The sequence below is a fragment of the Cebus imitator genome, unplaced genomic scaffold, assembly GCF_001604975.1.
Source record: "Cebus imitator isolate Cc_AM_T3 unplaced genomic scaffold, Cebus_imitator-1.0 Scaffold2, whole genome shotgun sequence".
NCBI classification, from domain to species: Eukaryota; Metazoa; Chordata; class Mammalia; order Primates; family Cebidae; genus Cebus; species Cebus imitator.
In genome coordinates, this window is record NW_016107317.1 from 12,833,947 (window position 1) to 12,849,448 (window position 15,502).

The 15,502-nt window shown below is 35.9% G+C and overlaps 1 protein-coding gene across 4 annotated transcripts in view; it reads right to left on the reverse strand.

Annotated features, from left to right (window-relative positions):
* Positions 1-15,502, reverse strand: part of TMEM117 (transmembrane protein 117) — a 530,078-nt gene that overhangs the window by 241,043 nt on the left and 273,533 nt on the right. For 3 of the 4 annotated variants that reach the window (XM_017529749.2, XM_037738890.1, XM_017529758.2), the window contains exon 4: positions 5,577-5,676. The exons of the other annotated variant lie outside the window; for it this stretch is intronic. In XM_017529749.2, coding sequence (XP_017385238.1) covers positions 5,577-5,676 — 100 coding nt within the window. The remainder of the gene's footprint in view (positions 1-5,576; positions 5,677-15,502) is intronic. 4 annotated transcript variants of the gene reach the window in all.

A 15,502-nucleotide genomic window follows, 5' to 3' on the forward strand; every position in this document is an offset into this window, starting at 1 on the left:
GGACACGTGCACACAAATGTTCACTGCAGCACTGTTTACAATAGCAAAGACCTGGAACCAACCCAAATGCCCATCGACGATAGACTGGATAGGGAAAATGTGGCACATATACATCATGGAATATTATGCAGCCATCAAAAACGATGAGTTTGTGTCCTTTGTAGGGACATGGATGAACCTGGAAATTATCATTCTCAGCAAACTGACAGAAGAGCAGAAGATCAGACACCGCATGTTCTCACTCATAGGTGGGTGTTGAACAATGAGAACACATGGACACAAGGAGGGGAGCACTACACACTGGGGTCAGTTGGGGAGAAATAGGGGAGGGACAGTGGGGGGTGGGGAGCTGGGGAGAGATAGCAAGGGGAGAGATGCCAGAAGTAGGTGATGGGGAGGAAGGCAGCAAATCACACCGCCACATGTGTACCTAGGCAACAATCTTGCATGTTTTTCACATGTACCCCAAAACCTAAAATGCAATAAAATAAATAAATGAGAAAAAAAAAGAATTACATCATCATTTTGGGAGAATTACATTGACAATTAATCACTTCCATTCAAGAGTGTTCACAAGCATGTGTCCTTGTGGTTCTGGAAACAAATTTAGTTTGAAGAGGTGCATAGCCTGGTTGACGCGGGGTAGGGAGGGGAGCAAAGCAGGGTTAATATATTTGATACCCTAAACAATATAGCTGACCTCCCTCCACCTTTCTAGGATTCTAGAATGCTCATTTTACAATTATGAGTCACAAAACTGAACTAAAAAAAAGAAATGAAACAGTGCTTATGTGCTGTTATGATCTATCCTTTAAATAAATATTTCTTGAGCACCTATTTTATGCCTGGTTCTCTGTTGGTGTTAGGAATATAATTGTAAACATTATTGACATTGTAACTCCCCTCAAGAAGCTTCTAGTCAAGTAAGGGTTTTCAACTTTTCCTCTTAACTATTATAAGCAGTCTTTCGAAGCAAAGCTAATAGCAGTATAAATATTAATTATAAAATCTCCTGAAAAAAATACAAAGTGTATGAAAAATAAGAAAGCAAAATTTGTCACTCAAATATTTAGATATTGTAGTACTTATACATAAAATAGGCACAGCTAAAATAGAAGGGTAAAATATATTTCTAAAAAATACCTTTTTTTCTAAAATCATATCCTTGCTAGAGCCTCAATAGAGAGAAATAATTAAGCAAAATTACAATTTTTTTCTTACTATACTCCAGCCACAAAGGCTATGTTTTATTAACCCAAAAGCATTTTTAATGGTTAAGCTTGTCTGGCTCTAATGAAACTCCAAGTTTCAAGGGAAAAAAAAGTCCACTAAAACCACACATGGTCACTATAAATGTCTTAAACAAAAGTAAAGCCAACTGGTAAACAACTAAATTGTTGTATGTGTCTATGACATCACTTCCTGGTAAAGCCTTTGCTAGCAGTGGCACATGTATATAAATTCCAACAGATAATCCTAGGGCCAATATGTTAAAGCCAAGCAATGTCCTGTAACTATTAGGAGTTGATATACATAGTATATGGTTTTTAGGATGTAGGATGCTTTGTGAGAACTTCAGTATTGACTAACTGAGTTGTTTTGGGTTTTTGTTGCTGTTGTTGTTGTTTTGTTTGTTTTTGAGACAGAATCTTGCTCTATCTCCCAGGCTGGAGTGCAGTGGCACAATCTTGGCTCACCGCAACTTCCACCTCCCGGGTTCAGGCCATTCTCCTGCCTCAGCCTTTCAAGTAGCTGGGATTACAGGCATGTGCCACCACACAAGACTAATTTTTGTATTTTTAGTAGAGATGGGGTTTTGCCATGTGGCCAGGCTGGTCTTGAACTCCTGACTTCAAGTGATCCACCTGTCTCGACCTCCCAAAGTTCTGGGATTACAGGTGTAAGCCACCATGCCCAGACCAAAATTGTTTTCTTAGGTCATGGCTCAATTTCACCTTATCTGTACCCCTCACCCCAACAAGAATCTCAAACCTAGAGTCTGATGACCTGATTCTATTGTGAGTCACACCGTTTACTGCTGTAAGAAGGAAGCAAATAGAACAGAATGTACCAGGGGCTAGAAAAGGGGATGATAGATCAACAGGAAGTGCTGCTTCTCTCTGGTATTAAATTAGGGGCAGAAACAAGTGCCATCATGATGTCCTCAGAATCCCCTGCCACCTTAGACCTCATCAGGAGCTGAAGCAGCAATAGAAAAATTTGGGTAATGGGATATGAAACTGGCTGACTCTCCTCCAGCTTCTCAATTAATGGCACAATGTATGAGCACATAGGGATTCCTGGAAATGGTGTCTCATGAGATACCCCATGTTGTTTCATTTACATCTTCATGACAGAGCTTTTCTCTGTTCCTGCCCATTGCAAAGACCCAGCTCAATGCGGGATTACATGGCTCAGCACTTTATGTATTCCTTACATATTAACTTATTTTAAAAACCTATCTGACAAAAGAATTAGTACCCTTAACCCTAACTTATATATGTCTTCTCCTCTGCATGAGGAGTACCACAGAACTAGGAAAACTCAGAACTTCCTAGGAAATTGGACCCAGTAGAGCTTGAAGCTCTGTAATGTGAGGGCCAAAGATAATTCTAATATTGATTGACACCATCCTTATCTTTGGATCATGTCAGTATTGATATGCCTTTTAAAACCATGAGAAAAGTTTTGAATTATTTCCATAAAGAAAAATCCCCCATTTCAGATATACATAAAAGACACACTTTGATAGTTAATGTAAACAGTTGCTTTTCCATGACAGTCACCCTCATCATTGATATTCATTTTATAATGATAATTCTACAGATAGATGAAGGTCAAGGCTATCTTAGACTGCTCTCATGAGGAAAAATATTATTTTTTAAAATGTTATCAATACACACATATGTAAACATATAAATATTTACACAGAAACTTACTGCCCACTCAGTGAATAGAAATGGGAATCGAAATTATGTGCTCTGGGAATCTTCCCTGTGTGACTGTACTTTAAAATCAGGAGTGCTTGATATTTCCTTTGCTATTTCTGTCCCTGTGTCTAATGGGGAAAGGTCAATGTTCACATAACATAGCATAAAGAGACTTTGAATCCTCCTCCAGCTTACAGAAAGGCCCCAGGGGGCTAGATGACTTAAGATCACATTGTGGGGTTCAACCTAGAACACGCTTTTCTTGACTCTCAATCCAGTCTTAGTTCTGTGATGTAGCAGTAATCTTTTGTATAGAAAAAGGTAATCAGGTTAGCTAGTAGAAACATAAGGCATTAAAATAGTAAAGTCAGAAGAAACTGTGAAGGTCATCCAGATCTTGGAAAGAGACAAAGATCACAGGCTGAACTGCAGAATTATTTGTACTCCCCTTAGCCAGATGAGAAGGGAAGACAAGTGCACAGTAGAAATCCAACCAGGAAGGGTTAAAGGTCTTTGGTCAAAACTGCACCATGCAATTTCTTCCTAAGGCTGCTGTAGCAATTGGACCCCTCCTTACAGTTAAAAAGGAAAAAAATACTAATTTAAAAAATAATAATAATGACCAGTAAATAGGGGCAGAGCTGTATATGGTATAGAGGGCATCATCTTGAGGAAATGGCTGGGGAGAAATTAGAAAGAATTGGGTTATAAACAAACAATGCTGTCATAGTGGAAAAGAAAATGATTTCTGTAATAAATGGCTGACATGAGCTTGAAAACTCCAGAGTGAGCTCCTGGGTCCTGCTGGTTCATTGTTTCTCTTCTGTTGTCAGGCTCAATGTGAGAGAAAAGTCAGGAAGCAATGTATCATATCATCTTAGTCTACTGCAGCATTGGTGATTGAAAGAAACTCCAGGCACTCTGGACCCTGAGCCTGGGAGAAGGTGGGCTGCTCACACTCATGGGGCTCAGGAAGTTCAGGCATTCTGAAGTTTGGACCAATGACTTGCTCTTGCCATCGCCTCAAGGGACTGAGCCCAGCTAAGGGGATGAGGGGGCCCACAGTGTGCACCACAAGGAAGCACTTATGTCTACCTTCTACTTGAGCATTTTCAGTCACAGCACAGGGCCACACATTTAAGATTTAGAGAAAATATGCAACACAGGGAGGAACTATTAATCCTATTTGAGAAAGCTGCAAACTGAGCCTCAGAGAACAGTTTATTATTTGTGGAAGGTCAAACAATAGGTGGTCAGGTCAAAGAATTCCAGTTCTTGAACTCTTAATCTAGTTAGCTTTTCCATCCTCTTAAGCAGATTCACCATAAAATTTTTAAAACATCCCCTCAAATTTCAAGGAAAATATGTGTTTCAAAGTTTATGTATTTCCTTCTAAAAGCTTTTTCCAATGGAAAACAGAAATTTTTGTCATGAGGCATAGTCGCAATGTCTGACTTAATCTAATTTCTATTTTTAGAGATTACAAATAAATAGTTTTTCAATTTTACATTTTAAAGTTATTAGAATAGGATACATGTAGGAATCTGTTCTGTTAGCATTCTAAAAATCAACAGAGGTAGACAGAGTCTCAAAAGCAGGCCGTACAAACCCTTTCATGGTTACCTGATACTCTTCCTGGATGTTCTCAGTAGGAACAGTTAAGCTACAACTGCTTCCTGTTCCCGGAAAGCACCTGTTCTAGGTACGAAGCAATCAACAGAAATGGCAGGAACTCTTTTGTAACAATCTACCTACAATATCTTGGATGTATCTGTGGGGGCATGTCCATGACTAGTCTTGCTTGGGTCAGGCATTATCTGCCCTCTGGCATATCTCCTCATTTTCAAGTGAACAGACTGACAAAGATAATTAGAATTAACTGCATTTATGAATGGTGTTAATGAAGTGCTCCATTTTTATGGGAGTTTTACGTACTCTTTGCATTTCATGAGTCTATCATAAATTTACAGAAGCCAGAGCCTTTTAGCAACATGCTATGTTTAAGTTTTTAACCCAACGATTAAAAACAGAAGACACTTTCTTGACAGATGAGTTCAGCAGGAGACATGTTTGTCTGTTTGTGCCAGGCTTATAATAACAAAGACTAATAATATGCAAAAAAGATCAAAAAAGATAATACCCAGAACTCAGTTACCATCATATTAGTAGTTTCAATGAGGAAAATAAATGTAGAAAAATATTTATTAAATTATTTTAAAATATTTCATACAGTCTTCTGAGACAGGCCAGACCACATTCCTTACCTGAAAATTGTACATGCCTAAAAAAATAAAGGCCAAAATTATTTATAACTTCACAGGGAGAACTTCTATTAATGTTACGACTGTATATGTTTATATGCTCAAACATACATGTGTGTATAGATAGATAGATAGATAGATAGATAGATAGATAGACAGACAGACATATTCTGGTGGGCCATTACTTATATTCTAATTGCATTGATTTTTTTCTGAGGTCCACAGATATTGCATATAATCTCTGGAATTATCTTTACTCATAAATTTGTTTCACTTGAAGAGAAGTAATTATTTTACTCTACACCATCAAAAGCAGTGTCTGTCCAACATTGAAAACATGTCTTCCATCTGATGTTTGAAATGGGTGAAGTTAAAATTTTCTTACCATCCAAGCTGTGACAAAGTCCCCCATCCAGGTCCCTACTGCAGCTAATTTCATGAAACTTTCATTTCGGATGCCCATATAGTCTGTAATGATATATGCTCTGTGGAAACAAACACACAAGACATTGTCCGGACTCAGAGAGTCATACAGTTCAAGTTTTCTGGTTCAGCAACAGGCAAAGGGACTTTTCCCACTCTCAACAAGTTGTCTTGCTCTTGTCCCATCACATATGCTTACAAATCTGCAAGTCTGAGAAGAGCTCTCAGGATGTCTGGGTCACTTTAAATTACACTTGAAGACTGAATGTGGCTCTACCAATTACCATCTACATTTCATATTCGAGCTGTATGACTAATGACAGCTTTTGAAAAATCCAACAGAAATACTCAGCAAAGGTATTATTGCATGATCACTCAAGTATGAGCAGAGAAGAAATACTTCCTAGATTGGAATAACTTGAAAGAGGAGAGAAGAGCTAACTTTCCTTCAGTTCCATCAAATCAGAACAACTGGAAAAATGCTGGATTAGGCTTTAGATATAACATCAAACCTGAATAATGTTCAGAATAATATCAAGATTTAAGAAGAATTTCCACCCATAATAAAGCAGTATGAAATCTGATCCAAATATGTGTGATTTAAATCCTGAAATAAAAACATTTAATTGTACCATTAACTTTTTGTATAACTAATTCCTATCTCCACTGATCATTAAATACTAGTATTAAGACTATGCCTATTGTTCATTAGGCATTTTCATTTCTACTTTTTCACTTAATATTCAAGAAAACCCTAATTATTATTTTTCTATATTGCAATATCTCTGAGAAAGCTGGGACTCAGAGAGATCACATAACTTGCCCTATTCATATCATATGACTAATGAATGGTAGCTAGGTGTCAAATTTCTCTCTCTTAGTTTTTATTTTACTCAAGTTTTTGTTCAGTTGGATATTTTTATCTTAAGTTTTGCTCCTTTTCTTACATATAATAATACTTGTACAATTTAGAGTATTGGTAAAATTTAATTCTTAAATAAATTTAAAAGCACATAATGATTGTTTGTTATCTATCTACTGAAATTATGAAGAAACATGTTTTTGAAATTAATGAGAGGTAAACTGTCTCCAATTCAGTTTTTTCTTTCCTGGAGTTATTTCAGATAGTTCTCTTATCTATAAAATAAATAGATATTTAACTAGTTTTATTTAACAACAAAAGCAAACTTTAAAATTCTTAACATAAGTCTTTTTTAACAAACTTCATTCACCTATCTTGGAGGGTCTGTGTAAATATTTTAAGGACTAACCCCAAAATTCTGGATCTCCAATTCCATGGATTTTCATAGTAGCCCAAAATTTATAGCTACCACAAACTGTATGCTTATAAGGTGCCAAAGATAGTTATTACCACTTTAAATACAGTGTATAAATCAACTCTCACACTGGTACAATGAAATGTAGTATTATTCCCAATTCACAATATGAAATTGAGATTTAGAGAGTTTTTGCAACTCACTCAAGGTATAGCATTTGGTAAATGGATAGGATTTAAATCTAAACTTGATTGACTCACAAACCCAGAAATTTAACCAGTAATCTACACCTTCTTCTTATAAGTGTTAGTGGAGATATAAAACACAATGAATATCTACTCTCTCCACAAGTAGCTTAGCAGACAATGAAAATTAAGGTTTATTTTCATCTAAGATAAATCATAATAAGTCAAGAACAGCATGTAGAACTTTTAGCTTTCCAGAGCATCCATCAATTCTTGAGTTTCAATTTATGTTGAGTTCACCAATTGAAGAGCTTCTACTTGAAAACTCCCAAGTTACTCCCTTGGACAACTTGATGTAACACCATTCAGTACCACTATCACTGAACAGCTCTTGGGCAGTGAACTCAACATTACTATAGAGGATTAGCTCTGGTAATTGTCCAGTCCTTTCAATGACACCTAATTTGAAGAACTTGTCCAATGACCCACTTGTCCACTTTTCCAATTAGTTCTAGAATATCTTGGATAGAGAGGAAATTTTAGGGTGTATGTCCTGTAATTGCAAAGATGGTGTAAAAGAAGGTATCATTCTTTTATTTTAGTATCTAAAAATAGAGACAGGCAGCTGGATACACTTGGAACAGGTCAACCATCCAGCTAAGAACTGAAAAACAAAAAAATACCACCATACTCTGGGGCTTTTCATAGGGAAAAGAGTGGGGAGAGAGAGAGGATCAGGAAAAATAACTAATGGGTACTAGGCTTAATACCTGAGTGATGAAACAAGCTGTACAACAAACCCCCATGACATGAGTTTATCTATATAGGAAAACTGCACATGTACTCCTGAACTTAAAATAAAAGTTTTTGAAAAGTACAAAAAATGTCACAAATTTGGTATCATAAAAGTTATTGACAAAACGAGTTTTAATGAAGTGGTGTTACTGTAGATGTATACATAATTTGAATATATGTTCATCAAAAGTGTTAGCGTTGTTCAAATAATCAAAAAATTAAACTTTATTTTGATATGTTTTCATAATAAAAATACAAAAATCACTCAAAAAATCTTCTTAATGGCATCAGAGTTGATGAAGCAATGAAAACTAGAAAAATCAAGGTACCAGATTAGAGAAAATCGTGGAAAATTTGAACCATGGAGAAGTTAGCTGTATTTTCTCTGGGCATGTTTGCTGACTCTGCATGCAAGGAAAGAGGATGAGAACCTGGGTTTTGCTCTCTGCAATGGCCAGTCTCAGTGAGCTGAAGAGAGAGCATTGGAAACTTAAGGAGCCCAGATCCTAGTGAGGAGGAAAAAGCCCAGAAGAGAGGATGAAACACAGTTAGTTGCCCTTCAAGACATTTGCCAAATTTTGAACTTGTACAGGAGGGTATTAAAAGACTAAGTAAAATTTCTAAAAAGCATTAAGGAGGTTTGGCAACTTTTCCTCATGCTGAGGGCTATATTAGAGTTCAGAACCAGCCAGATAATGTGTTCCAAGAGAATACAGCCCTCTGGAGGGCTACCGAAAACTAGAGATGGAGGAATCCTTGTTGAAAGTGTAAACCAGCCCTTACCCAGTCCGTTCTATGACCGGATTGTGGTGATCAGCTTCTACACTTTCCACCTAACAGATGAAAAAGTAAACCTTTTGGGGAAAATTTTTTGTTTTATCCTCTACACACTTTTATACATAATATATTTCCATCATTCAAAAATTACTAGGATGTCAAGAAACAATCTCATATCACTGAAAACCAAGAGAAAAAACTAGATATAAGGTCCAGGACAGGAAACTATTCTGGCTATCTTGTCTACTGTTGATTGTCCAGAGGAGAATTAATAAATATTTGTTTAAATTATAATTTAATAAAATGACCCAAATCCTTCATATTTATTTATATATGACATGAGTAGATCTCCATACATTACATCCTATAAACAGCCATAAAATGAGATTGAATCATGAAAAACTTTCCCATGGAGGAAGATACTAAAAACTCTTAAACACTGTTCTGTGTGTTCACTTTGTCTCTCCAATGACATTTATAGTTTCTTGACTGCAAGATAGCTGTCCTGTATTCACCCAGAATAATATATCAGCACAAAATGAAGTATCCTTGTCTGTGGCTGTGGACATATATGTACTAGATGCTATAACAATGCAGATAAGGTAGTACTTACAATTTATGAAATAACTAATATACTTTAAAATGAAGAGTAATATATAAAGAATAGTCGGTATTTAGTAGTTATTTTTATTTTTGCTGCTCCGGATAAATATGAAGAAGAGTTACCAATATGCAGACCTGTCATAAAAATTTCCAGCTACTATTTCACTCATGTGCATATCCATTAACATTTAACAAGACTTCCTGGTTGGGTTGTGAAGAACAAGACAAGTATATATTTATATCAGCAATTTTAGCCAGTTTGAATACCACATCAGACTCTAGAAAAGTGAAATTTTGGGGTTTCATACACCTAATGATTTGGACAAGTAATTCAGAAGTAAATTTTATTTGCTAAGAGGCACAATTACAGTTATTTTGTTTGGTGCATTTGCTGATTATTTTAACTACTCACTCATCCTTGTTTTCTCTTATGCTTTATCTTTTTTCTTTTTTCCACTACCTAGAAAATCTTGCAGTTCTACCAGCCTTCTAAGTAACTATTAATCACTAATATAGGTTTTTAAAATCCTAAATAAATTCTTTCTCAGCCTCTAACTTCAATTATTTTTTCCTTGAGATTTAAACTTTAACTGTCAAATCTATAACCAACATGTGGAGACTGCAATATACAAGATCTGGAAAAGATTAATTATCATAACATCTTGACAACATGAGATACCATGGCTATTAAAACCTGTTGCAAAATGACTAAAGAAACTCAAACATGAACTAAATAGTCAATAAAACTATAATATAATGAATTGGTCTTACAGTAAGGGTCTTGATCACTAGCAACAAAAGTTCCAGTTCACTTCAGTCTATTACTCATACATAAGTGGTTGCAGTCAGTGCCAGGTGATTTAGGGGTTGAGTCTCTGAAATTTTAACAAGAGGCAGCACACACAGATCATCAAATCAATATGGATCCGTGCTTCTTTGAAAAACCATCTGCAGCCAGCTGGATTCATAATGTCACAGCTGTCTCTCCCAGCCATGTTTGGGCAACATAAATAAGATTGGGGGCTTCACACACAAATAATCATGGGCAAGGAGTTGACTTACATGAGTACAGGCCTACACTAAACACACTAAAACTAAAGCAAAAGCTCTAAGTATTCTTAAGGCATTAAAATAAAAATCTGTCACTACAATATGCCAGGAACTAAACCTAGATTTTTAAAATTAACCTTTTCTCAATCATTTTGTGTTTGCAATGAAATGATTAACTAGGTTAATGACTCTAGTCCCTTAGTCAACTATTATCCAAATAACCACATTTTAGTATTTTTGATCAAAATCTCTAGTTCTTGAATTAAAATACTTTGATGGAGCTCAGTACATGTGTAAGGACCTTCCATACCAGACCTATGGTTTGAAGCGATGGGGCAAGATCCCCTGGAATGTCAAAAAAAGCTGGAGGCAATTTATAGGTGTAGCCTGTAATGATTAAAATTGCATCTGAACCTAACAATGGTCACTGATGAAAGTCCTACTCAAATTTCCCAACTTTAGCCATTAATTCCCTCTAAGTTCTATAAAGAAGACATATATAAGAAGACTGTAGACAGCATATTCATTAACCAAGCCCACCCTCACTCTGAATACATCCAGCATACATCAATTCTTCCTTCCATTCCTTGCCTTACTTCAGCCCATTCAGTGAAATTCATTTGTGCTGTATATAGAAACATTAGTATTACATCAACTTCTCTCTTTCCTTTAGTATCAACATTTGATTACTCACTAATGTTGCTTCTGAAAGGCTCTCAAATCTATGCTGTTTTTCTGTCATCAGCACTATTGATGTCTAAATTCTGTCCATAATCATCTCTAATCTGAAACTAAAGTAATAATTTCCTATTTTTTGTAACTATTTCCCCTACTGTAAATTATTTATTGACACTATGGGGATTTCTAGGGAAGAAATAGGGCATACTGGAGAAGCAGAAGTCCTGGAACCAGAAAATATTAAGCTTGCAACCCACCCCATACCCCCATGACTTAGGACAAGTGATCAACCTTGATAATCATCCATTTCCTTAGCTATACCGTGGGAGTAAAAATGCTTTTCCTTCACAGGGGTTTATTGGGAAACACATGATATAAAGTATGTAAAGTTTCTAGTACAACTATTTCATAATACTCCTGCAAAAAAAAAAAAGGTAAACCTCTGGTCAACTGGCTTCCCATTTTTCAAAATAATATTGTGGCCCCCAGTGTTACAGGGTAAGGCATGTGATATGGTTTGGCTGTGCCCCCACCCAAATCTCATCTTGGATTGTAACTTCCACAATTCCCACATGTCGTGGGAGGGACCCAGTAGTAGGTAGTTGAATCATGGGGGCAGGTCTTTCTTGTGCTGTTCACACAATGGTGAGTGGGTCTCATGAGATCTGATGGTTTTAAAAAGAGGAGTTCCCCTGCACAAACTCTCTCTGTGCCAGCCACCATCCACTTAAGATGTGACTTGCTCCTCCTTGCCTTCTGCCACGATTGTGGGCCTCCCCAGCCATTACTTTTGAAAGTTATTGCTTCCCTGGTGTTGCCGTAATACTTTGAATATATCTCTATGTTAAATAATTTTCCCAGAGTACTTTAATTATTTTCTTACATTGCCCTCTTTCCCACAAGATTTACTTCATCAAGGGTAAAAAACGTGTCATTTTTTTGGCAAATGAAATTCTTGGCCCAGTGTATAGTATGTTTTTGGAATGCAATAAATATGTAAAAGAATTTAGTAGTTAACTACTTAAATAATTTGACATCAGGGCCAAAGTAAGATGAGTATAAAAGCATAAAAAGTAAAAACAAGGATTTGCAATATAAGATAAAATAAAAGCAAACATCAAAGAGAAACTGTGCACCTTGTAATTATGATGCTCTAACAAAGTTAGAATATATTGTTATTGTGTCATTTTTATTACCTGTTCTGGAATAAAAAGCTAGAGGCTAGAATATAAATAAATCAAAATGAAGAACACATGTTATAAGTTTACTCACTTTGAACATGTTAGTTGAAAAATTTCAAAAGTAAAATATTGAAAATCTACTTAATCGTATTATTTTAAAGTATTTCTTAAATGAGATTACATATCAATATGTGATTTAGTGTCCCAATTTGCTGGCATAAACAATACCAGAGCTAGATAGTAAAACACATTTATTTTATCCATGTGAAAAAAAAAGAAAGAAAATGTATTCCACTTCCCTTCAAATGGATACTGTAAAACTACATTTGTTGTTTGTCCTTTAAAGTCAAAATATAGAGGTCCACAAGGTTAAAAAACAATATAGTCTCAAAATTAACTTTAAAGTTACAGAATTTTTGTGGTTATACCCCAAGTTCCTTTCATAGTTTAATTTTTTTCTTTTATCAACTTCACAAACATTCCAGAAATATGCAGTATAATTTGATGCTCTGAATTGTTCTTTTACCTCTAATGAATTAAACAAATACAACCAATATATTTCATGTATCTTTAGTACAGTTATTTAAAAATATATACATAACCAAGCTTTAAAATCCTGAAATTGTTGCTAAGAGAACCCCAATAAATCCCCAAAGGAATCCTGAGAGTCACAAATTATCTGAAAGTAATTTCATATTTAATTTAGTCACATTTTAATGTTAAATAACATTTATTGTGTTTAGAACTATTCAAGTAAAATGTACACAATGCATTGCCATACAATTTTATTATTGTAAAAGTGAATTGTCAGCTAAGCCAGAATGGCATTCATTAATTTATCCTCTATTATGATACATCTATCTAAACTAATTAGAAGAGCATAAAATTACTTATGATTTTGCAAAGATTTTGATTCTGTTCCAAGTAAACAAAAAGCAAGTTCAATTATAATGGGTATGTGTCAGTGGAGGTAAGTGTTCATAGTTGTAAATGGTCAAAATAGATAAGAAATAATTGAATAAAAACAATGAGACATAAGTATAATTTTAACATTTGCCAGAAACTATAACTTGTCCAATGTCTATAAGATGAAGAGACCTTAAAATTAGACTGTTCTTATACTTTCCACAACATTTGCAGATTCAAAGCAATTGTGACAATTTCTTTTCTTTCTCTTCTTCCCCTTACTCCTTCTTCTTCTCTTTCTTCTCTTTGTCTATCTTCCTATGGATATAAATTCAACCACCTCTTTTTCTCTTCCCTGTGGCTACTCAACACTATTTCCCAATCATTTACTCCATATTCTGCTGCAAAAATTGTAGGCTCCAGTGATATGGGGATAGGAGAAGGGACTCTCTTTTTACCTAGGAACCATCTTGCAGCATATGAATTTATATTGGATAAGCACCTATCTTAATTCACTTTCACTTATTCATTAAACAAATAATTATAATATCTCAATATATGTTAGAACATGAGCCTGATACTTGTAAACTCATAAATTTTCAAGGGAAAGAAAATAGCACCCCAGAGCTAGTGGTCCCATCTTAGACTATCACTCAGTGTCTCCTGCCTAGTAATTTCCTCCTGCCATTGGGGTAAGCTTATGGAGACACGCACAATGATGCCCAACTCTGTATTGTTTCCTTCTCTGTTAATTTAGAACCAATAAAAAAAAGAGAGAGAGTGAGAAAAAAAAAAAAGAAGGAAATATCTTTCCTGGAGGTTATATGAGAAAACAACCCAGTGATTATTGGAGGCCACAATTTTATCACCTGTAATCTGGGGAGAAAGTATGTAGCAAGAGAAGGAAAGAGAGAGAGCGAGCCAGTAGCAGAGAGTGAGAGCAGGCAGAGGATAAAAGGCGGCTGGCATATGCATAGAAGGAGAGAAGGAAGACAGGAAGAAACATGCGTGGTGTGGCAGTCTAATTCCAATGCCTTCCTGGGACATGCATACCAGCACTTTGGATCCCGTGGCACACCTCTGTTGCTTCCTAATAATTACTCCTCCCTACCCTATCTTTGTTTTTGAGCTAACTTCACTGAGCTTCTATTTGTTGTAATGAAAAGCATTGTAACCATTCACCCAGGAAAGATGGTAGAGTCTAAAAGTGTAGTTCTTAGTATTTTGTTCAATTTTAACTATGCAACAATTCTTTTAGCCTTTTAGAAATAACACTAAATTGGCTATAAGAAAAAAGTCATCAGTGTAGTTGATAGACTGAGGTTGGTTCTCAAATTACTTCTAATAAGAACAAAGATAAACATATGTGCCCTTTCCTTATGGCGCTGCTGTGGCATGGGGAAAACTTATGAGATGTCCTGAAGTTTAGAATAGCACTCCCCTCCCCAGTTAAAAAATGTGATAGATGTTCCAGTTAAGACCAATCTGTCAAGCCTGGGCAACACAGTGCACCACATCTCTACAAAACCAAAAAATTAGCCAGGCTTAGTGGTGCATATCTGTAGTTTAAGCTACTTAGAGGCTGAGGGGAGAGGACTGCTTGGGCCTTGGATGTCAAGGCTAATGAGCCAACCTTGATCACACCACTGTACTCCAGCCTGGACAACAGAGTGATAACCTGTCCTAAAAAAACAAAAACTCCAAAAGATCAATGTGTCTCCATTTTGACAGATGTGGGACAAACTGTGAGTGTGTCAACTGAGTGACAATAAGTGAGGGAATATCTGTCCACTGAAAGCTAGATATGACTTCACTTATCTAGCTAATATAAAGGGAGCCTGATTTTGAAATAAAAAGTGTTGACAAAATATGAAATAAAGGCAGATAATGTGTAAACCTGGAAAGAGTGGTGGCTGCATTTCTGACAGACCGAAGATATTTTACAGGTCTCTTACAAAGGGTCAGAAGAAGGTAACAAGAAGATGAGATGAAGCAGACATCTTTTAGTAGTGTAGAATAGAGCTGGAGAGTGTAACAGGCATTTTGGAGAGAGGCCAGGGAACTGAGTTTGACAATGATATAGAAGTGGTGTAGGGTATGGGAAAAGGATTTTGAAGCAATTTCCCCATTTGTGCTTGGCCATCCCTGAACTTGTAACATCCACAAAGAACTCTAAAGCCCAAAGGATATCTCTCTAGCCTTGCAAAGTCTCATTATCATCAAATGCCCTCAAAATTAGAAGTGAATTAGTTCTCATTGCTCCATAAATTTGTTTCATAATTTTACTAATTATATGGTTTTTCTTTACTTAACCACAAAGAATTTCATGCTCTGCTTTTGCAATGTGTGTTTCAAAGGCTGTACCACACATGAAGGAAAGGAAAGAAAAGGAGGAAAGGGGGGCGAGGGGAGGAGAGGGGAGGAAAAGGGAGGAGA